General features: G+C 34.0%; 2 protein-coding genes across 4 annotated transcripts; one reads left to right on the forward strand and one right to left on the reverse strand.

The window, feature by feature from the left end:
- Positions 1-587: 587 nt before the first annotated feature.
- On the reverse strand, positions 588-11176 carry zyd (sodium/potassium/calcium exchanger zydeco). Of its 3 annotated transcripts, none has more exons than XM_089729391.1 (10): positions 10970-11176; positions 5338-5520; positions 4260-4447; positions 3197-3383; positions 2990-3052; positions 2458-2792; positions 2216-2378; positions 2023-2124; positions 1827-1948; positions 588-1643 (listed from the first exon to the last, which is right to left on the reverse strand). In XM_089729391.1, the coding sequence occupies exons 1-10, from the start codon at positions 10986-10988 to the stop codon at positions 1416-1418; spliced, it is 1590 nt and encodes a 529-aa protein (XP_089585517.1). In that variant the 5' UTR covers positions 10989-11176; the 3' UTR covers positions 588-1415. The 3 variants fall into 3 exon arrangements, with proteins under 3 accessions (XP_089585517.1, XP_089585523.1, XP_028033000.2); XM_089729397.1 differs by lacking the exon at positions 10970-11176 and adding an exon at positions 10604-10758; XM_028177199.2 differs by lacking the exon at positions 10970-11176 and adding an exon at positions 8811-9003.
- A 3789-nt stretch (positions 11177-14965) lies between these two features.
- LOC114245122 (sodium/potassium/calcium exchanger 4) lies at positions 14966-25199 on the forward strand. The gene is made up of 11 exons (XM_089729403.1): positions 14966-15330; positions 15407-15525; positions 15965-16067; positions 16394-16581; positions 18625-18772; positions 19752-19853; positions 20279-20389; positions 20822-21037; positions 22990-23091; positions 24480-24601; positions 24803-25199. Exons 1-11 carry the CDS (start codon positions 15186-15188, stop codon positions 25013-25015), a joined length of 1569 nt encoding a protein of 522 aa, XP_089585529.1. The 5' UTR covers positions 14966-15185; the 3' UTR covers positions 25016-25199.
- The last annotated feature ends 2113 nt before the right edge of the window (positions 25200-27312 follow it).

Raw genomic sequence — 27312 nt, forward strand, 5'->3', positions numbered from 1 at the left:
ATCTAGAAAAGGTTACTTTTATTTATTCTGAAGACTTAATTTTCAAATGTGACTGTTCTAAGGTTTTTTGAGAAAATCCGATCACTCGCCACCGGAGCATGCAAGCCGTCCCTACAATCTTTTTATTTACTGAACACAATGACAGACGAGCTTGCATGCTATTTGGTGGTATGTGGCTATCACAGATTATTGCAATGCCAATTAGTTGCCAACCGAAAAGGACTAATTTCAAATTTCGTTTGAGTAAGGATCAATTATACGTAGATCGTTTTTATCAGGTGATCCCGAAAGATGAACTTCATCTCCACGGTGCTACTAATCTCATACTAAGTAATTAGATTCAATAGAAATTCCTGAATTGTAGTGGTCCCTCGTGATAATGTAAGGTACATAATTTAAGTAAAAAAAGACTTACGCTGTGTACCATCCAAAGCATACTCATACTTACATACTACTTATGTAGTGTACTATAGGCGTCTTACCTTCTTAAATAAGGCTATGAGCACTTAGAAGATAGATAACAAGGGACATGTATACTAGGAGGAAGGGAAGAGCCAAATGAAGAATTTGATGAATAAATTAATGACTTCGTTTGGTAAGATATATTTAACTAATAATCAAATAACATTATATCGTAAATTAACACATTTTTGTATTTACATAAAACTGCCGCTATTATTAAACAGAAAAACACTTCACAAATAAAGAGCAGGACATCAGTGCCAAAAAGACAAAAAATGAAATTTTTCACAAATATAATAATTTGAAAATTTGATATTGAACAATATTTGTTCGTTTGGTTCTGATGTCGAAAATTTACAATTAATATTAGGTTTCATTGAAGCCAACAATATTTAATAATATTGCATATTTGTAAATAACAACAACCATAATATTATTGTACTTGAGCCAAGGCACTTTTCAGAAGTATCAGTTTGGAAGCTGTCTAGAATTTACTAGTGAAATAAGTAATGGAAAAATATGATTCTATTACTTTATTTATCGAGAATATATTCGGAATTGTAACGTTTTATTTATTTTAAACTTACAATTAAAACTTCACAGCTCATTAAATCTAACAAAAAATTAAAGATTCAAATTGAGACTCGCAAAGTTAAGAAAGTTATCTAAAGATAAATTAGCTTCACCAAACATAAATTATCCAGAACTTCTCACATTGTCCCCTTAATTTATTAAACAAAAGTGCAATAAGTTAACTAATTTCTAGCGAACTTCGTTAAATTACACGAACTTACTTTAATTTTAGATTAAACAATACGTAATTAATTATAAAGAAACATGTTTAATGATAACATTCAAAAAACACATTCAGAACATTCATCGCACTTCAATATGTAACAATTTATAAGAGGTGATTGTACTTGTTTATGATGTATTATTAACAGTACACTAACTTAAGATTTCATATCCGCTCTTTTGCAAGTACGCACATTAACAGGGAAGAAAACATTAAGTTCGATTAGTGTTGCGAGAATTAAAAACATGGCGTACATAGCGAGACACGCCCGCCCCACTGCAGCATCTAGTTTGAATTTGTTGAACCAAAATGTCAAATATAATAGTAGTAGCGTCGATAGTAGTGATATTGCTGAATATTCCAATCCCATTGAATTAATTTTAACCTGTTAAAATCATAAAGAACAATAAGTATTATAAACTGTAACGATCACAATGAAAAACTTATTAAATTTCGCAGAGCAAGTTTAAAGGCAAACAAAGAATCGCAAAGTCATACATTCGCATGGTATGGAAAAGTACACAAGGAATTCGCATACAGAAAAATAAGTTATAAAACAAAATCTGACCCAATAATGTCCTGGCTCGGCTGGAGTTAGCGATGCTTTTATAAGCCACGGTAAGCCAAGGCAAAGTAAAATATCAAATGTATTCGATCCTATTGAGTTACTGATTCCCATCGAACCATGCCCTGTCAAAAAATAATCAATTTTAGTTATCTTTTCAAAAACCCTTAGCTGTTGCTTGGTTTCTTGTAAATACTACCTTGTTTAGCTACTATAACGCTGGAAACCGCTTCGGGAACTGAAGTGCCAGCAGCAAGAAAAGTAATACCCATAACTGAGTCTGGGATCATCAGTGTATCACCTAAAAATATACGTGTTTAAAATATTCATATAAATATATATATATATACATTTATGTACATTTTTAACTTCAATGGCTTATTTTTTCTTACCTATTATTGTTATCATCCATGCAACTATATAAGACAGTGAACCGATCCAAACAATACACATAATGAAAGTAAGCGGAAACCAGTTTTTAAATCGTGGTTTCTCACAATCTGGAATTGTAAACAGGAACACCAAGTGAATGGGCCATGTTACAATTTTGGTTATCTGAAAGGAAAATAATTAAGCTTCATAAAAATTGGAATAAAATATTATTTGTGAAATATAGAAATCAAAATTAAAATACCTTAGCTAGGCAACTCTTGTTGCTAGGCCATTTCCACAATGAGTTCTCGGATCCATCTTCAACATCTTTATTATCTTCTGCAGTTGGCTGATATAAGTTTTCCTCTGGGCTAGTGATTTCCATTTCATTGGGCTTAGAATCCATGTCAATATTTACATTTTTATCTTTTCCTTCTTCACTGGCGGAAACTTTATCCGAAACATCGACACTTTCTAAAATCTTTTCTTTCGCATCTTGACGAAGGGGTGATGTTTTAACATTACCGTTATGTTGATGGCGTTGTTCTATAGGTACATCTATTTTTAGAATATGGGTCGATAACTTTAAATCTTTACCTGAAAATTCATAGATTAATATCGTTTTTATAAGTGTGTAATGATTATTTCACTATACTTCTCATGTTCTATCTAACTTATGAGATAATAAAATAAAGCTATGTGAGGTTTAAAAGAATCGTGTGAAATATCGAAACATCCAAACTAAATTTATCTATTCTATGTGGCATAAAAATATGTAATTAACGTATATATACCATTCTCTGCATCTTGTTTCTCTTCATTATCTTTGAACATGTTTGATACCCATTTCCAGCTCCCTGTGAAATTTAAAACATTCATCTATTCCGATCCTTATTAATAATATTGTTGTGTATACTAAAAGTCTTCGTCACTCTTTTTTACTTTTAGCAAGGAAGATACGTAACGTCAATTAATAAATAACCTTTATTTCCGAAACTCACCTTTGGCAAAATTCTGTATAGGCTTGTCATAATACATTATGCAAATGTAAACCCCATACAATGAAACTAGAAGAAATGCTTCATACCACTGAACATATTCATCGTGTATAATACAAATAAGTATTGAAACTGTAATCCCATAAGCCAGACAATCTCTAGTAAGAGGCCACCAGTCCAAAGGAACAACCTGAAAAGTTTAAAAACTAGAAAATTTTAAATTCTCAACTACCTACCATATTTTAGCTACTATTTTAATAAATTACAACCATTATTTTGCTTCATAATATCGCCGAACAATTTGGTTCATATTTTGTGCAAGAATACAAACACGTCACTAATCAATTATTTGTCTATATTCAGCGAACTTAAATTTGAAAATGGATGACATGCGAATCGTTGCTATGACTTCATACATATATTTTAATGTGTATCACAAAATATTATAAAATAAAAAACAAGACGACTTTACACCCTTTTAAATTTAGTGAAACACTTTAAAGTAATCGTTCGTCCAATCCATCGTAGATAATAAGCCGCTTGCGACAAAGTTCACAAGTCAATTAAACAATGACGAATCAGTAAAAACCGCGCACAAACGCCTTTTGAATCGTGCCAAAAAGCAGACAGCGTGCACTTAACGGACGAGTATTCGTGGCAAATACTGAATACCCCCGAATAAACACTACATCCTGGTATTCGTGCGTATTGAGTTAATTCCGCGAGTATCTTAATGAGACATTACTATTAAGCCTTGTAATGCGGCATATATGCGTATTGTAGGCAAGAGTTAAGGCCTCACTAGGAATTTTAACATATATGTAACTGTTTTACTAATGATCATATTTATTATTATTCTTATTTTTTTATTGCTTATATGGTTGGACCAGCTCACAGCCCACCTGGTGTTAAGTGGATACTGGAGCCCATAGCCATCTACAACATAAATGCGCCACCCACTATGAGATATAAGTTCTAAGGTCTCAAGTATAGCTACTAATACTAATGACATTTATTAAAAACCTGGAAATAAAATTGATCTTCGAAGGACATCAGAAATACAAACCATTCCCGCACCAATACCGCAGCAAGCCGCCACGGCTAATATATTGAAGACAGCCGAACCCACTATGGTCCCCACTCCGATATCACCCTCCGTAATGAAGGTACCTATGACGTTCACGAATAATTCTGGTGCAGAAGTAGCTGCGGCCATGAAAGTCGCTCCAGCCACATCGTTTGTCATGTTAAGCGCTGAAACCAAATATTACAATTTAATGAAGGTATCTCATAGGGTTTATATAAGTAGTAATAAATTTACGAACAGTATTTTCATGCGTAATAACAACGAATGTGTAAAATTATAGAATTCGAAATTTCGTCCTCCACGCGTAAAACCAGTCAACCAACCACCACCATGAATTATTTTTGGATCACCAACAATACTTAATTCCGGATACAATAATTCTGGGCCAATAATATAATAATAATAATAATATCATGCGGCCAATGATCGGAGGCGCTGGCGGGACATCACAAGGAGTAAAATCATGTCGAATTATAATGGTCACGACCCTCAGCAGTGAGGAAACGACGCGAGGAGGAGGAAGAGAATATTGTGCCAGGAAATGAGGATTCCAAAACGGACAGGTTATACTCAGTGAACAATATTAGCATAGAAAGTAAAGAATCAATCGACAAAATATAATAGTTTTCTCGAATGTGACAAAGAGATCTCCTGGTTGATTAACAACAGTTAAATCTTTGCGATGCATATGGAAATTTGTTGAAATAAATATTAAGTATAAGTTGGCGTCCGTTCTATACTAAATTGACTTTTAACAGTTTTATTTTATCTAATATAATATGCTAAATTATTTGGATTGACGAACCTATCCAGAAAATTTAAATTGAAGAACTCAAGGAATTCAGTTTCTCTTTTTTATTTTATTTCTTGGTTAAAAATAATACGATAGAGCTTTTTCGAATAGTAATCAATCATTCCAAACTCAAATCAGCCAGCTAACTAGAAAGTATTTCACGTCATTTACACAGAGCTCCTGCATAACCCGACCGGTGTACTTTTTTTGTTTTCTTTTGTAAATTGCATTATTTTCAGTATACCATATTTTAAGTAAACGTACCATGACAAATTTTTTCAACAGCAGGTACAAAGTATTTGTCGCAAACAACTGCAAGAGCTAAAAAAAGATAGATGGAGATGAGCGCGTGCAGCACGATAGCTCCGTGCTGTCGTTGCAGCTCCGTGAAGAGTCCAGCAGGGAAGTCATCGATAGCAGGCGGAGTGCAGTTCCGGATATAGCCATCTGTAGATTGCAATAAATAAATAACGTAATTAATTTGTTAGTTATCCCATTAGAGTTAACGCATCAGTCTTGAGGCAACCCAAATCCAGCCATATCAGATTTCCATTCTGATTTAAGCCCCCAAAGCTTACTAATGACTTTATTTTATGTATTTAATAATTTCCAAGGCTCTGGATTGTTTTTTTTTTCATATGTTTTATATTGTTTAAATGTTTTATTGCTTTGTTTCCCTCATACATTTATTCTAAAAGTTTCCATAGAAAGTGAAATGTATGGATGTACACTTTACTTAATTATGCGGGTTGAATATAACCTCTTTATTATATTTCATCTAAGCCTATTAGAAGGGCATATCCAACCCTAAGCCAATGTTATATTTTATTACGGGGACGGTTTTAAGATTACTGAAATATGCAAATCGTAAAAACTAAAAAGCTAGTAAAAATCTAATTTGGGCTTATATTGCTCAATAGTCTCTTTATCATAATAGGACAGCATGTAGATAACAGGACAGATTGTGCCATTTAACCCTTGTGTCAACTATAATTGAATTACTATTGATGCATTATTGATCATGTAATTGTAATAAGCGACTGGCTACTAGGAGTATCTTGATTTTAATAAGTCTTACCAACATCATTCAGCACACTTAAAATACAGCTCAGTTTATGTCTAACAAGTGTGTGATTTGAAATATTCATCAGCATCATAATTCATGAGCAATAGAGTTATTATCATAAAGATGTAGAGTGCCAAGCTGACGTGCAATTTAAAGATGTCTTAACAAGACAATTGGTACTTCAATCCCTCCGTTATCACGAACACCGAAATGAAAATGACAAACGCATTCATTGGATGAGAAGCATTTCCTGTTCTATACACGCGAAAGAAGCATTGAGACACCCTTGCAATCTTTAAACTTGATTAAGTGGGACATGGCCTCTTCTATCATTCATAGAGAATGAGAACAAGGTTGAATGGTATCTAGAAGGATGTGAGGATCTACTGGCCGACAATGTTTGCCACGTGTGAAGCATACAGTTCTTTCATGCTTATTAATTCTGTTACAATGAGTGCGATGCATAAAAATAGTAAAATCTAATATCTTCGTAGTGATATTTAGGACGATCATGAGTACCGTCACTGTTTTACGGAACTGGTCCAAGACATCCTGTTTTAGAATAACGGTTGCATAGGTTTTATTAAGCGCTTATGCGTTTACTAGTTGAGTAGTCATTGTCCTGTAAATTAAACTGACACCTGAATTTTCCTTTTTTCTCGTGACAAACGTCAAAAGGGCAAAAGATTATCTGAATTTTTTTTCTTTCGTATAAACCACTATTTTTTTATTTATTACACTTCATGTAAAATTTACATTGGCGGACTTAATGCCTAAGGCATTCTCTAACAGTAAACCAAAGGTAGTGCAGAGTAAATAGTGGTAGGTGCAATGAAATTTATATTAAGTTACGAACACATACAAAAAAAAGTATATATACATATATACAAAATTACATATACATACATACATATATACACACATACATATTATAGATTATACAGTATTAAGAGGAATATATTAATAAATTTACTTAACAAATAACTTCATCTTAATAAGTTCATGACGATTCAGCTAACTTACTACTACTACTATTGAAATTACGTAAAATTTTTGCTGATTTTCTTTGGAAATTTTGTTTCTTTGTCTGTATCTTTCATAAGCTTTGTACTGACAATTACGAACGCAACGTAAAAGGAATCAATCAAATCGTTCAAGCCATTCTCTAACTACTCGTACACTCCATCAAACATGTAGCAATTGTTTCTCATTGAAATACTCGTGTATTTATAGAAAATATTTTGTAGTTATTGTATATTATGGGTTTATATTACATATTATATATTAGTAGTAGTATATATTTGCCATATACCAGACATTTCACACAGACAACAAGTATGAAAACTCCATAAAAATTAGTTTTTGCTACGGTAACCATTTTTCGTCCGAATCGGGACGCATGACTGTTTTTAGTAGAATTTGTCATCTAACTGGTACCTATACCAGTTTACAATAATTACCAGTCATTTTGGTGTGAATATAAAAAACACTATATGAAGCGATAATTTTTGGCAATGTGACGTTTTTAACCCGCTTCCACTCGTAGTAATTTGAACTGCGTCTATTAACGCAAAGGAATATTTATAAGTAATTTTCACTAACTTCAAGACGTACGAACTTCACTGATAATACATAAAGCACATTGACTTAAAACCCAGTGCCGTTAGAATTAAAAAAATAGAAAAATCAATTTGCTATTAAAGCAAGTGCTTTTTAGTTTTAAAATTATTTGTAATGTCCCTAAAGAAATGTTATCAATTATAAAGAAAAAGAAAGCTCCCAGAAAACAAAAAAAAATGGGTAGAACGCCATCCCGACCCATTACTAAATAAATTGTAATACTAATAAGCTCGAGGATCGAGCAGACGTAATAGTTTAACCACGAGAATCGAGAATTCCTAAAAACTTCATAAAATCCAATAACAACTTTATTTAATAGAAGTCGAACCATTCTTATTGGAGTCACAACATTTTAAAATAATTACTTTCTTTCAAAACAATTACAACAATTATGACTACTATACTTATTACATTACATGCATTTACGAAAAATGTAACGTCAAAACTTCGGTAAAATAATAATTAATCCGATGACTAATGAACTGATCGAGAATATGTGGTAGCTTCAAGCATTGATTGGATAATTTTTTACGACTCTAATTAACCTTGGACACTTAAAAATTTTGAGCGAGCGTGAAGACTTAATTCTATATCTTCGACGTATGCTTTGGAGTAAAAATATGGTGTTTTATTTCCTTGATTGCAATGACAACATATTTTTGTCGCGCTATAAAACAAGTGCGAACACAAGCATCGAGCCTAAATTAATGAACCATAGTGATGATATTTCCATATAAATAACTATCTCAAATATTTACAATTGATAGGTACGGAAATATATATGAATTATCAAAAAATCTTCTAAAAATACACAACGTTGACAGGTAAACGAGTATGATTCTCTTTTAAAACCAATAAGGTTACGAAGGGCGTGGATACGCCTGTTTTATATAAAGCTAATCCCGTATTGGATTTATCTCTTTTCAATATATACATTTATTATTTATACATGTGTATATAAAATGAAAATTGTAATTGTAAATTGTATTATACGTGAATATTATGATTTAGTTTTAAAAGTGCATTTTTGTAAATAGTTAGAATTACATACGGCTTTTGTAATGAGACATGTCGCTCTCGATCAACCGTCAGACTTCCTTTGGCACTTCTAAACCGACACCAGCAAATAGTAAAGTCAACAAGCCAATCATGGACAAATTGTCTCAAATGACCAGTGCACTGAGCTCTTTAACTGGATTAACTGAAATCGGTAAATATGATGTGTCGCCACCGGCCTTACTGTGGATTCTGATACACAAACTTTATTAGAAGTAATAAGTAGACATGTCAAATGTGCGTGTCATGTCTCGTTTAGACACTCGCATATCACCAAGTGCATTGTAGAGGAAATTGACAGACCAAAGAGGCAGGAAGTCCGTATTAACGTCATGTGAGACGTATTTCGATGAACTATCAGTACTTGAGCGGAAAAAAAAAACAATAAGAAATACATACGAAGTTATTTACTACATAGAGTTTTGCATAAAATCACGTAATACAGTTTACTGTGTTCCCAATACCAATTCTTTCATACAAAATTATAGTAGAAACGATTTGTGTAATTATTTTTGGATGTTGATAAATGTTTTGTGAATCATCAATACTATTATTTTATTTAAATATTAAAACTTTGTACTGATGTGTACGGGTACGCCTCGAGCGTTATCTTAGAAAAATTCAAATACGCACGCTTAGTTTTCACAACGTTTATTATTATATTTATTGCTCTTTATCTGTTGCCCTTATTTTTTTACTATTTATGACTAGATAGATATTTAAAGAATAAGGACAAACACAAGTAGATCAGATATGAATGATTTTGGACAGCGGTCGTGGCAGATCACGTGAAGATTACCGGCACTCAACCTTGCACGACAGCCCTGAGTCGACGGCGGCCAATTGATAATTTGCGCGAGGAGCGACCGGATGAGGCGCCGAGCCGGAGCTCATGCCTCCCCCTTCTAACTTTAGAAACGTCACTCTAACTGCGGCAAATGGATATACGAGTATCAGCAAAATTACCTAATCAAACCATACGCGAATGACAACATTGTTTCTTATTTATTAATTTGTTCCTAAGATCCTTTGCGGTGAGCAGCGGCTTGGCTCTGCCCCTGGCATTGCCGAAGTCCATGGGCGACGGTAACCACTCATCATCAGGTGGGCCGTATGCTCGTCTGTGTACAAGGGCAATAAAAAAAAAGATTCGCAACTCTACGGTGAAAACATTTAATATTTCGTGACATTTTATGTGAGGTATCCTGAGAATCCCATTCACATACTACATCATTTATTTTTTGCAGTTACTTTGAAACGGTATATTTATTTTGTTAGAAACTTAGACTAGTATTGTTCAGTTATTACAGATATTTATATGAACGGCGACCATATTATTAAAAAGCTTCACCCAGGACTCTAATGGCTTTACCTAATTAGAAAATAAGAAAAAGAAACTAGATTTTTATGGTATACGTTATTACAGCACATAACAAATCGTATTTATTTGTAGAAGTTGCGGAAGGTCAGCACATGTTTCATTATTGCTAACAATAAACGTTTACGTGCTCTTAATAAAAGGTGCGGCTAACATTAGTTCGTAATTTCGTGAACTCATTACTCCTTGACACGGTTATATTCAAAAAGAGATACATACATAGAAGACCACACCCACGATAGTTTAATGATTAAGTATTACATGTTAAAAGAACTGTGTTCACTATAAATTATCTCTTAATTCACACCATTAAAATTTGGTTAAACTGCAAATAAAACTTTCTTTAGTATTCACTTGGAATGTGGCGTTTAAATTGAATTTATCACAGAGATATGAAATTCTCATCGTACCTGAACTTTTATTAGCCATGGTGTAGAGCTGTTCAGTTGATTACTTACGAACCACATAAGCTACAAGCCGGTGTAAAGCACCATGACATCTAACCCACGACCGAGCAAGACACTGCGGATTCACACTTTCAAAGACGAGCACTCGTGTCGGGTCTACTGCTTTGCTCCACTACTTGGCTCACTCCCCAGTAGGGAGCGACCTAACCACTAACCGGGAATTGGACGCACTTCCGCCCCCTTCTCTATAACCTTGTCATGTACGGCTACGCACTCCTTACTTACAACTAAATGATAGTTAAACTCTTTGAAATTAAATAGAATCCAGTAATAAAACTTATCGATTAAATTAAAGGCAATACGCCATACCTCGTTCGGAGGTGTTCATATTTTGAAGTGGCGTTGTATGGAGCGCGACGCAGGCAACCGAGGACGTCGCCACTGGCGTCCGAATGCCACTAGTCACGATCAAATGAACATAATGGACCCGCCGGAGAGATCGTCAAAAGAAGAATACGGGGGCCAATTATTTATTTCCATACAATGAGCGTACGGCGCGCGACCGGCGCTCAGGCGCAGTGCAGAGACGCTCCCAAGCCGAGCATCGTGGGCCACCCGCGCAATCCCACACACTGATTAGCTGCACATGTTTCTACATACACACGGAAATTGTATATTTAAATGCAATAAAAATCACCGGGGTCGTTGTCCTAATTGGATCGTATTACTGGTGGGTAATCGTATTTTAGATACATTTTAAATTTTAACTAATCTAGCAACTATAAAATTTTCCTGTTCGGCTTGCGCATCATAATATTATGAAAATGTAGTGTACGTATCATATTACTCAAGGAAGTTTTTATTTTGAGCGCCTATTCGAGGAATTCTTAGGTCAAAGAGTAATTCATAATACAGTGTACTGAGATGCCGCTAGTTGATGGCTAATTAAAGCTATTAAAAATTTGAAGATTTTAACATGATTTGTCACAGAGCCTCATCATAATTGCCTCTATTAATTCTCTTTAAATGACAGTTTTTAAGTGTTATTAAATTATAAACTAAATAAACATTATTTCTAAATTTGTATCTATACATATATTATAGTCTCTAACGAAAAACATGCGATGTTACACAGTCACAGGAAATTAATTTCAGTTTTAAAGCCCGAAGTAGAATAAAACTCTGATATTGCACAATCCATAACCAAAGTAAATGCATGTAAAAGGAAAAAACTTTGTTCCAATGAGTACAACAGATATGTCGTACCAACGAGCTATTAGTAAAGTAGGTGCGTTGGCATAATTGTCAATATTATTTCTGTAGCATAATTCTTATAGGTATATTTTATTAGGACTCATGCATATTATTAGAAACATGTCTTGTGTAAATCAGCCCTTATAAGCGATAAGGAGTGTTCATGATATAAGACACGTAGGCGACTCCGCGACGGTCACAGTCGCTATATACAAGTGCCTAAACAAATAATATCCGAAACTTGTAGTTTGGCCACAACCAATATAGTTGGACATGGAGTGTTTACTTATACCCGTCCAATACTGCTATATTTCGTATCATCGAACGCATTGAAACGATAAAAATTCAATTATGTAATTCTCCAAAAAAAGAATCGATAGATCGACGACCATTTAATTTAACAAAATAGATAGAATTTATTACAGAAACACTATGCAACTGTATTTTTTTCATATTAAATACTTTCATTATTCGTTGTCATGAATTAATATAAAATATTTACATACAATCTTATAGGGATATTAAAACACAAATTTCCAAATATTTTATAAATTAGCTTTTTTGTATTTGTTTTGATTTTAGCAAGGATCGGTGGTTGTGCGCTAACTGAAGCTCATAGACATCGCATTATGAATGCCATCATCCATCTTAAGAGTTCAGGTCTAAGATTTAACGGCTACCCAATTTATTGAACTCACAAAGAAGTATACATAAACCAAAAGATCAGATGGCGCTTTGAGTATAATACCGGACACTATAAAAATAGAGAGCCAAAGAATTCCAGCGACCGAACCTATAAGTGTAATTATCACAAATTTAAGTTCAAATTATATTTTAGTGTGGAATTTCATTTATTAATTTTTCCATTCCTAATCCATGAAACCTAATCTTTCATTTTGGTGTTAGTTGTTACCCAATAACAATATTTCTAAACAAATAAAAACGTTCTAAGCAATATGAATACTGTTTTAAAAACGTATGAATACAATAGGTTTTAGGAAAATTATAGTTACGTTTCGCTTAATAAAATATTATCTTCGTACAAGTAAACTACCACTTCTAACTTCGTACAATATACATTTAATTTATCAACACTATTTATAATTGATAACCATGTTCCACATGTTGTATATACTCCGTAAACGGAATTCAGCAAATAGTGGAAAGTTTCTTGACCACTTAAATCCCTGTAATCTTTAGATTAACGATTTAGTGGAATTTTTTATTCGTTCACAGCTACTTCGAATGAAACTGTTATTGAGGTATTAAACATGATTTGTTTACGTTTTATTTTCTTTATTACGTTGCCTTGAAAAAGTATTAAAATTTGAGGATATCTAAATTATATTCCTATCACTGTCCCAATTCACTAATACTTCGATAGAAGCACGTGCCAAAATTTACGATAAAAGCTCGTAAATTATTCGCGTCACCCTTATCACTTTTAACGGCATCGTATTAAAAATGTAAATAACTTATTGGCTTCATTTTGCGTATTTGAATAATTGTTGTTTTGTATTAATGAAACTGTTGACATAATTATTAAAAATTTAATAATTTAGCCACGAATAAGCTTGTGTGACTAATATTTTATTAGTTGTGACCGCGACGTCGTTCGTATGACGTGTATGCCCATTCCATGAGAATTTTTATTTTAACTGTCTTAGTAAAAGTAAATGTTAATATGTATATAGAATGGCTAAACAATAATTTTTATTTTATTTTATAGCTTAGATGGGTGGACGAGCTCACAGCCCACCTGGTGATAAGTGGTTACTGGAGCCCATAGACATTTACAACGTAAATGCGCCACCCACCTTGAGATATAAGTTCTAAGGTGTTAGTATAGTTACAACGGCTGCCCCACCCTTCAAGCCGAAACGCATTACTGCTTCGCGGCAGAAATAGGCGGGGTGGTGGTGGAACCTACCCGTGCGGACTCACAAGAGGTCCTACCACCAGAAAAAAATATTTATGTATCAATCAATATCATTGTGTACAGAGGTATTCCTTATAAACAATGTTATTAGAATTACTTTTCTGATGGCATGGCTCATCACATTAACGCTATAAAAACGGGCGGCGTTGCGTATTTGGAATTTTTGTTGAACATTTTTTTTTTTTCTGAAAAAAAACCTCAATATGACCCCTTTTGCGCGGCTTCATCAATATATTGGTATATTTATTGTTCTAATAGATGTCTAGTTTAGTATTTAAATGTATAGTAATTTCATGTTCCCATGTGATGTTTATGCAAATCAGTTTTGACTTTTTTTCTAGAAATTAAGATAAATCACGAAGTTAAAAGCATCCTAATTTTCATCATAATCTATCCCTATAGGTTTTTTGGTTGATGCGTAAAGAGACGGACAAGCAGTAGCAAAGATATTGAAAGCATATTTTATACATTCAAGCTTTATTAGTTTTATTAAGATTTATAATATAGTGTAAATATAGAATATAAATAAACATGAACGATGGGTAACTTAATATTGAGCAGTAGACATTACTGGATCGAGCTACATAGCTGCTTCCGTTGCTAATGGAAATTTCCGAAGATGCGCTAGAGATTTTCTTACGATACTCAAAGATATATATATGATTGGATAGAGCACCGCATCGTCTTTTTCGTTCATTTTTCAATTAATAATATTTTAATTATTTTTCTAACGTACATATGTAGATACAAATCAAACGAGATGATGATCAACTGAAATGATGAGTATAATAATTTAAATACAATCGATCCAGCCTTTTACGAGTTTAATTACAAGCATGTTTACAAAAGAATGGTGTATTAATTATTAAGATATCAAAATTAACAACACAATCATCTTAGCGTCCGAAAATACAACGCACTTGCTATCAAAATATCGTCGGTTAAACGTGCACATACTGTGTAATAATACATATGAAAATTGTTTTTAACATATAAAGATTACCTGCAGATACGGTGAAGGTATCAATTCTTGAGCTACTGGGAAGATCAAAAAGACTATTTTATTTACACAACGATTACAAATCGATAACACTGTTATCAATGTGTAACTAAATGCAGCAATAATAATATTTATTGACAATTATTTATTTTCATTAAGGGTCGCAAGGAGCAATCTCCCGTAGTGGCTTTCAAACTTTGAACACATTAACACGTCCATGCTAACATATGTGTATCATTTAAGAAAAGTGGTACTAATGCTTTTGTATTGCAAGCAGAGCAAATTATACGACTTTTTTATTTGATATTCGCTAAAAAATAAAAAATAATAAAAATTGTTTAGATTTTTTTTAATCTATCTAGTCAAAGTTTGTGGTTCTTAATTTATATTAAATGGCAAAAATGCTCATAAGGACTAGACAATATGAACGTAAACATAGAGTTGCGACAATAGTGCGTGTGGTTTTGTTTTTCGGCATCCCTATTGTTTATATGGTGGCAAAATCTATTGCAAGCAATCAAGTTATCGTTTTTGATGGTAAGGAAACTCTACAAAAACGATTGTATGTATTACCAAAAAAAAGTCAGCAGTCAATACTGTGTTTTTGTTACAGAACCTGAGGCGTTTACGTCGCGGCATCTTCTGGGCGTCGTAGAGATTGAAAGGAACTGCACTCCAGCAGCTATCCTTGAGTTTCCATCTGACGGCTTGACACGTTTCCAAAGACAACATGTAAGCATTGTAAAAGACAATATGAATTTCCAAACAAACTGCAAATACAGAGTAAAGGCACTGTATTTTGTCGATATTTAACCAGAAATTGTGCAATTTGTTTTAAACAATTTTTATTTTCGATACTATTTCGGGTTACGCCCTGACTGAGTCATGTCACGACAATTTGTGAAAAATCAGAATTAAATAATTGTGGTAGCTTATTTTGTATTTAGCACTATAAAAAATCAGCTAAAGCGCTGTATAAATAAGATGTCGGGAGCCTCGCGAAAATGAGCGCGTGCGAATATTTTATGATTTTAATTGTATCAATTTATTATGAATCAGAATTGGTATCGTCAGTCATTTTGAATGATTCGCCTTCTTAGTATCAAAAACTATTAGGTCGTGTGAAGTATAATTAAGATCAATGAAAATTATTACGACTGTTTTTTTACAGGGCTTCATACTGTTACACTGTTTTCTAGCTTTGTACTGTTTTCTACTACTCGGTACTGTTTGCGAAGATTATTTCGTACCGGCCATTGAAATTATTTGCGAGCGTAAGTAAAATAAATTATTTTCCATCTTAGAAAAATACTCATAAATGATAAGCTTAAATAATAAATAATAAGGATTACGCGCCATGCGCACGCTATTCAACCACCGAGTCATATTTTGTATTCCCATCCTGATGTTTTAAATTATAATCTCTCATTCACTAGCAATAGTTCTAAATATTTTGGGATAAAATAGAATAGCAGTGATCATTCACTTTGCTCTTTGGTCGTGAGCCTTCGAAGTTAATAAAAAAATAAAAAACAAGCTCAATAGCCGTACAATACAACAGTAGGTACCTACCTACAGCTGCAATTATATCACCTTACAGGTTTAAACATAGCTTCGGATATCGCAGGCGCAACTTTCATGGCAGCAGCCAGTTCAAGCCCAGAGTTGTTCATTAATTGCGTGGGTACCTTCGTCACTGAAGGAGATCTGGGCGTTGGTGCTGTGGTTGGGTCTGCAGTTTTCAATGTCTTAGCAGTTCCGGCATGCTGCGCGCTTTTCGCTGGGGCAGTAAGTTCCATACTATATCTACAACATAAACAATAGTCATGTCTTTATGAATTCAGCACATTTCAAACATAGTGGTTGCACAGATCACACTAATTTTCATATATATGTATATATTAGATTTCAGATATGCTCGTAAAAAAGTTAAGGAAAATGCAAACGAAATGTCAGTCCTTCGTCAGTGTGAAAAAGTAATACCTAAACGATGATTTGGCGCATACAAAATGACGCAGTAAATTGTAGTAATTCATTCTACGAATTGTGTGATAGTGATAAGAAAAAGACGAGATTTTCAAACATAATCGTATTGCAATAAAGATATAATATAATAAACCTTAATCCACAGCAACGGAGAAATAGATAAGAGAACAATTCTTATTTATTTTATGTTGAGATGTATTTCAAATATCGGATCTAAAAGAAGAAAAACTATTTTTTGTAAGTGACTTCACCTAAAAACGAAGGCTTCGTGTGGCTGCTTCCCTACCATTTAACCTAAAACTCTTAATTACTTCAGGGCAAAAACTAGCAGATTATTTTATATACCCCCACCCCACTTCGCGTGCTAATGATATGCACCGTCACTAGTAATTATGAGATATTTTTTTTAATTTACGGTTTTCAATTATATCACACGATATTAGTCTTTCAACTTGGAAGTCAACCGTAAACAAACACGTATTAGGAAAGTATTGTTTCTCAATTCGCTTCTTCCGCTTCGCTTCAGGTGATCCGTTCGCTGTTTCGCTTCGAGTAGTTCCGATTACTGATTAACTGCGTACCATCTCTACGACGCTTTTATAGTCGAAACGACATCCCTAGAAGCGTCGAGAACGTTTCTCACAAGTCGAGTACCTTCGATGTGTGTTTCCGCTATTTGACAATAGGTGGCGTTGTACTTCTCGAGCATTCTCAAGGCTATTCGATGTTCGTTAGGCTATTCGGCGATAGATGGCGCAACTCTTACCGGCGTAGAAGTATTTACGTCAGCAAACTAACACATGTCTTCACGATTGAAGCTCCACATCTCTGGTTACGAATAGAGTGGACGTCTTATCTATTAGGTCACACGGATACTTCAGTTTAAGTATTAAAGTAACAATAACAAGGTAGGCCGATTTCAGGCTTACCAAATTCTACTACTGATATGGAGGAATGATAAAATATATTTATTTTATTAAATCGTTGCTTTTTTTATCAATGCTTTAATAAATATTTAATCTCATTTTTATTACCGTATATTATAATCGGTACTGAGTGTTTATCGAAGTACATAGTTAGGAATGTGCCATTTTCGAATAATACTATCCCTTCCGGTTTCTGTGTGAAACAATAAGTTCCAGTTTGGAGACCAGAACGATCAGTGTGGCTCTAGTAACATGACAAGTTACACCTGGTCAAATAAAAAAACCTTAATACAAGATGTAAGCAACCTCCTTAAAGACCGTTAACTGCACTACATCTTAACTGTGTACTCGTATTGCCGATGTCCACGAGCAATGGTAACCATTTACGATCAGAGGCATCCAAAGCTTTTATAGTCATAAAAAATTTAAACATATTAAATGAATTTTGAATAAGGAAATTGTGTTGAATGTTTGAAAACATAACGCGTCACTACCGTACGTTGTGATTGCAATACTCAATCGCCAACAGGTGGAGTCGCAAACACGTATTTTATTAGCTTGACCTGTATTTATGTGACGGAATCTTACAGCGTAATTTTAACTAACACCAAGACGTCTGATTAAATCGAAATTTTTCACACATACCAACCACCGCAAATAAAGATAAATTTTAGTTCCACATGCTGTGTTTTGTTAATTAAACTTTATTTAGTTTTAATAAATACATATGCATATCTTCAGTTCAACAATTTTATGTCTTCCTTCGATTATCAGGTGCATCTCAATTATATAATTCGATCATTTTCCTATAGCCATTCACGAGTTACTGTGTCTTCAAAAATGACCAATTAGTAATATGGCTTTGTAATAATTGACTTTATAATAAAAAAATGAAGAAATTTCGACTTTTGTGTTACAGGTAATAGAATTGGACTGGTGGTCAGTCACCAGGGATTGCATGATGTACGCAGTTGCCGTGGTCGCCCTTATCTTGACTCTCCTCGATGACAAAATATACTGGCACGAAGCTCTGCTTCTCGTACTTATGTACACATTTTATATATTAGGTATGTTCGTATTGCTTTATTTCTCTATACTAATAACAAACTAAGTTATAAACTAGCATTTGGTGTTGAAGTGTCCGTCACAAGTGGGTAAAATGTGCGCTCACTAACTTATCCAAGTGTTAGTTAGTGTACTTATTATGTGTTTAAGCACAACGTTCATAATAAAGGAATAAGATCGTGTAAAATTAGTCTAGCCCGTAAAATATATAAATTTCATAATTGTATTAAAATCACGCTTGTTCAGATACTGTTTTCCTGTCTATATCTGTCTAATTTAAGGCGCGCGATTGCCGTTCTAAAACAAAATTGTAACTACGACTTCTTGTCTCAAGGTACCTACGCTTAGAAATAACACATTGTAATATCTTTTGGTTTTTTAAGGTAGAAAGTAGATGCTTACGAAAGTCTAAAAGGTTATGATATAACTGATAAAACTAATAAATAACTTATCTAATAAGAACTATCCTGGACAGTATTAGTTAAACTTAGCAACTTAGCGCTAACTTAATTTGTTATATGAGAACGCTCGATGCACTAAATGAACTAGTTATTTTATAATACAATGTATAAATATTTATAAAGTAATCGAAATGATGGCTGAATAGTGCCTACATGCATGCTCGTACAGGCTTCTCTAAACAGGTAGATAACGCTCGGCAGACTGTGGTAGTCTCACAGATGGACTGTGGTAGACTTTAAAAATACGAAACGATTTTAGAATTTTATTATAGTTATTTATGTGTATTTTTGCAAACATTTAACAAATATACGTTTTTTTTTAGTTTTTTTTTACTAAAACAATTTATAAATATGTCTATATTAATTATGATTATTTTATCAATATTCACGTTTACAAAACCTAAGACGATCCCTAAGTTGTGGAAAACTGAGAAAAGGCAGAAATTTGACTTTTGTCAAGTTTGAAGGAGTATTAAATTTAAGGATGACTACTAACACTGATTCGAACAATTGATTTTAGCAATGGTTTTCAACAATCGACTGGGTTCAGTGGTCAAGAGAGGCTGTTGTTTTTTCAAAAAGTCCAAAACATACACTGAAGTCACACCGCTACTCATCAAAGGTAAGTTCAACTTTCAAATATATTAGAAAACCGTAATAAGTAAACCTATACATGTTACGCATAATGAAAAAAACATTGAGAAAGTGTATGTATATAGAAAGAAATTAATATACTTAATCTTAATTATTGATTGTGTAATATATAGAATAAATGATGGTCTCTAGATGCGTTTACAACCGAAAAATCTTATAGCATAATACCTTACAAATAGTACTATTAGATTTAAGATTCGGAACAGTCATAAACTTACTTATTGAAAATTATAAGGAAAAGCTTACTAAGCTGATGGGATTTTGATTAGGCCTTGTTGATTATTTTTGCTTGACTTATTTATTAGTTCACGAGCCGTTCATTATTCAATAAAATAATAACTTGAAAGCGTCTTACCATACTTTATAAATCAATAATACTTTTTCTTTTTACAGAAAAAATCAACCCTTTAGATGCATCACAACGTATGACGCCCCGTTCTGTTCAACAGGGTGACCTGGAGCGAGGAATAGAAATGACGAGAAGACACGATTCTACGGGATCAGGTATTACCCATTCATTATTTGTTGTCGTGTTCAAGATGCTAAGGCCCCCAGATGAGGCAGAAAGGTCTTCATTAGTATTTCGCCACGGCGATCGGTCTTGGGCCACGCGCTTTACTTCGGGCCAAATTAGACTAATTACCTTCATCTCGAGACGTTCATTCTTTCATTCGGCATCTCATCATTATTCATATTCATTATGTCTAGACATTATTGGTAATTAGCAGTACTGCCATGCCAACTTTAGATATAGGTTGATAATGATGATGATAAAATAAAAAAGTTCGAACCAAAACAATTTGCTTCTATGAATGAATGAATGAATGAAAATATATGATTTTTGCGCGAACCATCCGGTTGATCCTGGAATGATATTCTGCTAACGAGGTTTGAATAAAGTCCGTAGTTTCCTTAATTTGAGAATTCCCTTTTCAGATATAAGCACTAGCTCAGTTTGGTCTTTTCCTGGCGATAAGATATCATTTTGGAAGAAATTATTCTGGGTACTGACATGGCCGATTCGACTTATCCTTTGGGCTACAATACCCGACTGCAGGCATCGACACAGCATTTATCCTCTAACCTTCATCATGTGTATTACGTGGATAGGCAGTGTGTCTTACCTAGTCGCTTGGATAATTACTGTTGTTGGTAAGTTTTCTATTTAGAAATCTAAATGCTAATTTTCTTTTTATATTATAAAACTAGCTGACCCGGCAAACGTTGTGTTGCCTTAAATAAGATTTCTAGGGAAATTCTACTGAGAAAAAAAAACCTCACTTAACCACATAATACCTCATTATAAACAAAAAAAATATCAAAAAAATTAAAATAAAAAATAAATGTTTGGGGTAGACCACCCTTTTCACTTAGGGGTATGAAAAATAGATAGTAGCCGATTCTCAGACCTACTGAACATACTATTGATACACAAATAAAACCAATAAAACATGGCTGAAAAATGTATAGTATTGTATAGCTCTCAAATATATTAAGTGTATAATCTATGATGTATAGTGAGTAAGTAAGACAGGAGACCGGCTTCGTCCCCATCTCTACTACGTGATGTTTGCTGGATCAGTGGTGACACCTGGTGGGGATAGCTGATCGATTGATAGTTGATCAGTAGTCGACGGGCGAGGGCGGGAGACTAAATTTAATTTAAAAAAAATCATAATTAAAGGAACTTGAAATTATAAACTCTGAATAAGAATTTATCGTACTACAATTATAATATTTGATTGCCATCTTGCAACCTTATTGCGGATCTGTGCATAGAATAAAAAAAATATTAATCGGGATGGAAAAATAGGGGTTGATCGTATAAGAGTGAAAATTGAGAGTAATATGATTTTTTTTATTTTAAGTCATGACAAAACAAAATAAAAAACTTGCCAAAAAAATTAAAGTTTATAATTAACAAATAAAAAATAGGGGTTGATCATAGAGGGATGAAAAATTGAGAGTAACATCAGATTTTTTATTTTAATTCATGACAAAATAAAAATAAAAATGAAAATCTTGCCAAAAAAATTAAAGTTTATAATTAACAAATAAAAATAGGGGTTGATCGTAGAGGGGTGAAAATTTCAGAGTAATATGAATTTTTTTATTCTACGTCATGACAAAATGAAAACAAAATTCTCGCAAAAAAATTTAAAGTTTTTAATTAGCAAATAAAAAATAAGGGTTGATCGTAGAAGGGTGAAAATTTAGGGTTGTATGTATTTTTGTATGCTGTATCATAAAAAAATAAAAACAAAAATTTTCGTCTAAAAAATAACAAATAAAATTTAGGGGTGGACCACCCTTAACATTTAGGGGGATGAAAAATAGATGTTGTTCGATTCTCAACCCTGACCGATATGCACGCTAAGATTCACGAAAATCGGTCGAGCCGTTTCGGAGGAGTATGGCAACGAAAACTGTGACACGAGAATTTTATATATTAGATGTAAATTAAGTTAACTTATTGAGAATTTGACTGCCATACTACAAATCTCACCATCTACATCTTACATCGGAACCGAGTCCGATGACCGAGAAAACCCGTTGTCATGGTGGCGTGCCAACGCGACAGGGTAAAATTCCTGGGGCCCGCGGTCTGCTGCCAACACCTTGCAGATCGTCAGGTCCCACATATCCTGCGCGCCCCCTAGACGCGGGGACATCGTAGGAGGTTCGGCCCCAGACCCGAAAAAAAAAAGGGTGGCGGGAAGTCATACGTTCAACGCGAAAATCATTATCTTGTCCCCAGCCGACATAGAGTGATTTGTCTCATCCGAGGCTTGAGCCTGATCAACGGCTCGCCTCTGAAGGTGAGTTGTTGATCGATAGGAGTTTTAATTGGTTCAACACCATCACATCCTGCCTTCCGGCGAAAGTGCGGTGATATATTCAGAAAAATCAGAATAGCATCCACGATGAAGAAAATCTTCTTCTTCTTCGTCGCTTCCTCATTACTGAGGATCGTGACAAACTTGCTCTAGTTTTTGCAGCTTCCTCCAATGTTGCCTGCATTCGACCTGCTTAATGAAGAAATAAGGTCGTATAAAACATACAAACCATAATAAACCATAGTTTATTTTTATTTTTTTATTCAGGCGACACTCTGGACGTCCCCGACAGTATAACAGGACTTACGATTCTCGCAGCTGGTACAAGTCTACCTGAAGCAGTTTCAAGCGTGCTCGTTACTAAACAAGGTTATTATTTTAAACAAACTTTTATGACATAGGTTCATAGCATATAGAGATAATGCAGCATGATTTCTGTCGTGAAGCAGTAATGCGTTTCGGTTTGAAGGGTGGGGCATCCGTTGTAACTATATTGAGACCTTAGAACTTATATCTCAAGGCGGTTGGCGCATTTACGTCCTAGATGTCTATGGGCTCCAATAACCTCTTAACACCAGGTGGGTTGTGAGCTCATTCCCCCTATCTAAGAAGCAAAAAAAAACCGAAATACCATGAGCCACCTAGTACTTGACCGCTACAGGAGTCCAAAGTTTTGCACAGAGGAGGGAACATCGTAGACAGTCACTAACTTGTTATTTCAATCTATTCAAGGGAGCTACTTAAATCACTACTAATTGATTATCTTATAATGACTAAAACTGCTGGATAGTGGTAACGGATTGTGGTAATAGCAGTGAAATGTCAGAGAAAATGACGATCTACTATGTGCAGTAATGTGCACTACTGATGCAACTATTACACCCTAACCAGAGTAACCTAATAAAACTGTAAAAAGGTTTCATATCCGTAACACGAACGCTTTTATTTATTACAATCTATATATTACTGAATAGTTTAAAGCATGAAGATAGTTCTCAAATACATGGGTAAATAAAAATAAAATGAAAAATTGTTCAAGTAAAATCTTGTCTTCGATTCGGAATACAATTTCATCACTTAAAAGAAACGACAAGGAGCTCTCGATTTGTTCTTTTTTTATTAAATGTGAATTATACAGGATATTCACAACATATTATTCAATTAGTGCATATTATAAAATCGAAATGAAATACATATAAAATTTCAAACAGGATAAGTAGGGTATCTTTCCTACTTATTCGTTGGAAGCTTAAGGGATTACTCCAGCTACGCGCGGACGGGCTCCACCTGAGAGATTTTGCTAACACTAGCAAGAACAGTACTACACAAAATCTATCGCCTATTTGGAGTCACGACCCACTGAGAGGCCCCGGCGAGAAACTCATAGGGTTGTGTCTATGAGTAAGTGCGCTCGTCAAATTCTTGGACGATGACCGGTGCTTGACGACCCTTAAAGCACCGACTGTGGGTAATGTAATGTAATTAGCGGAGGTCACGATAAGAGTGTTATCATGTCGCGCCGCTTTGTCGAAGTAGAGGTAGGACTGTGCTACCAGCCAAAGCGATATTCACAATATGACTTTGAATCAATGCTTAAGACCAGGTGAGATGAAATATTGGACCAAGAAAGTTATAATAAAGGCAGAAAGGTTGTGTGAGAAGAAATTCAATGAACACACTTTTTAGATTGTAAACTGTAGGTAACCAACAAAAATTCTTCGGCAAACAATATTAATAACAATTCGTTTGATTTCTAGGGCACGGCACAATGGGTATAAGCAACTCAATTGGATCCAACACATTCGACATATTACTGTGCTTAGGACTGCCATGGCTAGTGAAGTCATTGTTTTATCCAAGCACTCCAGAAAACCATTGGGTAACTGATTTATACTTTATACGTATCAATAATTGGTAGGGCTATCAAAAATTAATTGACACAAGATTTTACAGCGGCTTTCACTTTCGAAGTACTCATGGGAAAATATTAACTTGCTAAAACTTAAAAGCATCATGATTCATTTAGTGTCTGATATTATTATCGGATATGATTAAATATTTATTTAATTTAATTTTACAGGTTACAATAAATTCTAGCGGTCTGTCCTACAGTGTAATCTCACTACTGTCGACTTTATTCGCGCTGTACGGATGTCTTTCACTCAACAAGTTTCAATTAGACTGGAAAGTTGGCATTACATGCAGCGTCGTATATGCCGGTTTCTTAACTCTGGCTGCTTTGATTGAGCTCAATGTGTTTTTTATTGTCAATCTACCTGTTTGCCCACATTAAATTCAAAAATATTATTTAAGACTGCATCTTATATTAAAACGACTGAGATAACAAAAAAAATGACAGCTATGTGTAGATTGTTATTGATTAATAAATTGATTCTGTAGAAAACTATTTTTTTTTAAAAGAACTGACCATAAGACTGTTCTACTAAACAGTTTAGTTAACACATGTTTTATTAAAGTGATCGATTTAAGATTTAAACTTATAAATAGCAATAAAAAATTAGCATATACCATTTGTGATTAGTACTTAATAAATATTTAATCTCTTTTAATAAATTTTGTTTAATTTTCACTATCTAATTTGCAACATCCTGTATATCATTTTTTCTGGTGAGAGTTTCAATAGTAATTTGGTCGACTGTGCGTCGATGTCTGGGCTGCAACTTTGATAGTCGAACCCACTAAGTAATCCCTTCGTCGCTGATACACTTAAAAGCCCAATATCCACCGCGACAAGACAAGAAAATGGTATAAGGCTAGTTCGTGTTCTTTTGTGAGTCTTGTCACCTCCAGCGCACAAGATGGCATGGCTGACGGTCGTCGACGCTCTCGTTCGAAGGTCTCTGGATGCCAAGTTTTTAAAAATGCTCTGCCGTCCTTGTTTGTATGCATCTCAGACTACGCTTGCATTGAAAAAATGTATTTGTAATCCCCTAAGAGAAACTATGCGGCGATACCATTCTATAATTATTTTTTGTGAAAACAAACTTGTAACGTGTTTATGTACTTAAGAAAATCTCATGATTGTTAACACAAGATCACAACAAAAACATTAACTTTCACATGAAGGCGCAACATCTCGTAGTTTATAGTTGTTTATTTATACGATAAGTTATAATGATGAACAATTTACAAATTAAATGCTATATAATTCTATGTACCTATATCTTTAAATCTACTTTAAATTTACAGTACATTATCTAACATGTTAAAAATAATATGAAGGGTTTAATTTGTTCCTTAGTTTTCCAAGCGTTTGCAAGACCTTTCCACACGTTGAAGATTCAAGGAATGTCCGACCAACAACAGGGTTTTAACTTCGACTTGCATTTTTTCAAGTTTCAAAATTGATTTTACAACTCTTCGATATTCAAACTTGCGTAAATTCCATATCCAAGCAGAATGAAATTGTGTTATGTTATTATTAGGTTAACTGAATGTCACAGTTACAGAACAGAATCAAAAAAATTGTGAAACATTTGTACTTTTTAAATTATTACGTTACTTGTAAATCGTTCAAAGAAAAATGTCCATTTATTTTAATAAAACAAGTACGATGCTAATATTATATGCGTAACGAGAACGCGACAAGCGTAATAGTTTCATCATAACACATAAGACGTTCAACTTTTCCATTCCGACGCGTAAAAGTGCTAAAAAAGAATATTATCGGCATCTGCAATTAAATGCCGCACGCAAACTGTCTCACGCAAACGTACAATATGACATGACGAACATAAGACACGGCCAACTATTTGATATCATTGTTTAGATGTGTCCAAACGTCTGTAACTTTAAATAATCGATTTAAATTAAGTGAAACTATTAGCCAATTAGTCTATAATTATTGAAGGCAAAACGTCAAGTCATTAAAATAACTAGACACACACAACTTTTTCCTTACAGTTTGTAATTCATTGTTTTATACAGCAAAAAACACTTTGTAATAAACTAAAAAATCTGTGTTAAACAGGATGCTTACCTATATTTTGTGATCTGTATGAAACAGAACTAAAACCGCTCCCAAAGCTGAAAGACATTAAATTACTAATACGCAAAAGTGAGACTGCTGGACACATTGGTCATTTAGATCTTCCTGTATAGCGCAGGAATATCAAAGATAGAAGTAAAGTCAACGTCATTTAGATCTGGTCTTGGGGACGCCTAATCAAATGCTCTAAATAAATTACAACAACAAGACTTAACCTTTTGCCAACAAATTCTGAGCTAGTTTGGACACGTTGCTCGTATACACCTAGATACTCTAATAATACTTTTTATAGTAGTGGGTAAGGTCGAAGTGAAGTCACCAAATGAAATTCCGCACAGGTCTGCCTATATCAAATTTCGTATGGCTTGATGGATGAATCAATCTTGGAAAATTCAGTGTAGAGACAACATTCTGTAATGAAGATAAAGACAAAGAACAAGAAACAGGAAACAATCTTAATTTACTATTCTAGGTAATCGTAAATAGTACCTACACGTCCCCGCATATCGTCAAATTCCGCGCGTCGATGGGGTTTTAAGGCATGCGGAAAAATAAAATATTATTTTATTGACTGTGTTTTT

Source organism: Bombyx mandarina, chromosome 01 (genome assembly GCF_030267445.1).
Source record: "Bombyx mandarina strain Sakado chromosome 01, ASM3026744v2".
Taxonomy (NCBI): domain Eukaryota; kingdom Metazoa; phylum Arthropoda; class Insecta; order Lepidoptera; family Bombycidae; genus Bombyx; species Bombyx mandarina.

What these genes read in the sequence shown, in the direction of transcription:
- zyd (XM_089729391.1), bottom strand. An exon ending in TGTTGAAAAAATTTGTCATG is followed by an intron (nt 4,448 to 5,337) that starts GTACGTTTACTT and finishes ATTTGGTTTCAG; the next exon opens with CGCTTAACATGACAAACGAT. An exon ending in GCGGTATTGGTGCGGGAATG is followed by an intron (nt 3,384 to 4,259) that starts GTTTGTATTTCT and finishes TAAACTTTTCAG; the next exon opens with GTTGTTCCTTTGGACTGGTG.
- LOC114245122 (XM_089729403.1), top strand. Translation starts at nt 15,186, where the DNA reads ATGGCAAAAATGCTCATAAGGACTAGACAATATGAACGTAAACATAGA. An exon ending in CACGTTTCCAAAGACAACAT is followed by an intron (nt 15,526 to 15,964) that starts GTAAGCATTGTA and finishes GTTTTTTTACAG; the next exon opens with GGCTTCATACTGTTACACTG. An exon ending in GCACTCCAGAAAACCATTGG is followed by an intron (nt 24,602 to 24,802) that starts GTAACTGATTTA and finishes TTAATTTTACAG; the next exon opens with GTTACAATAAATTCTAGCGG.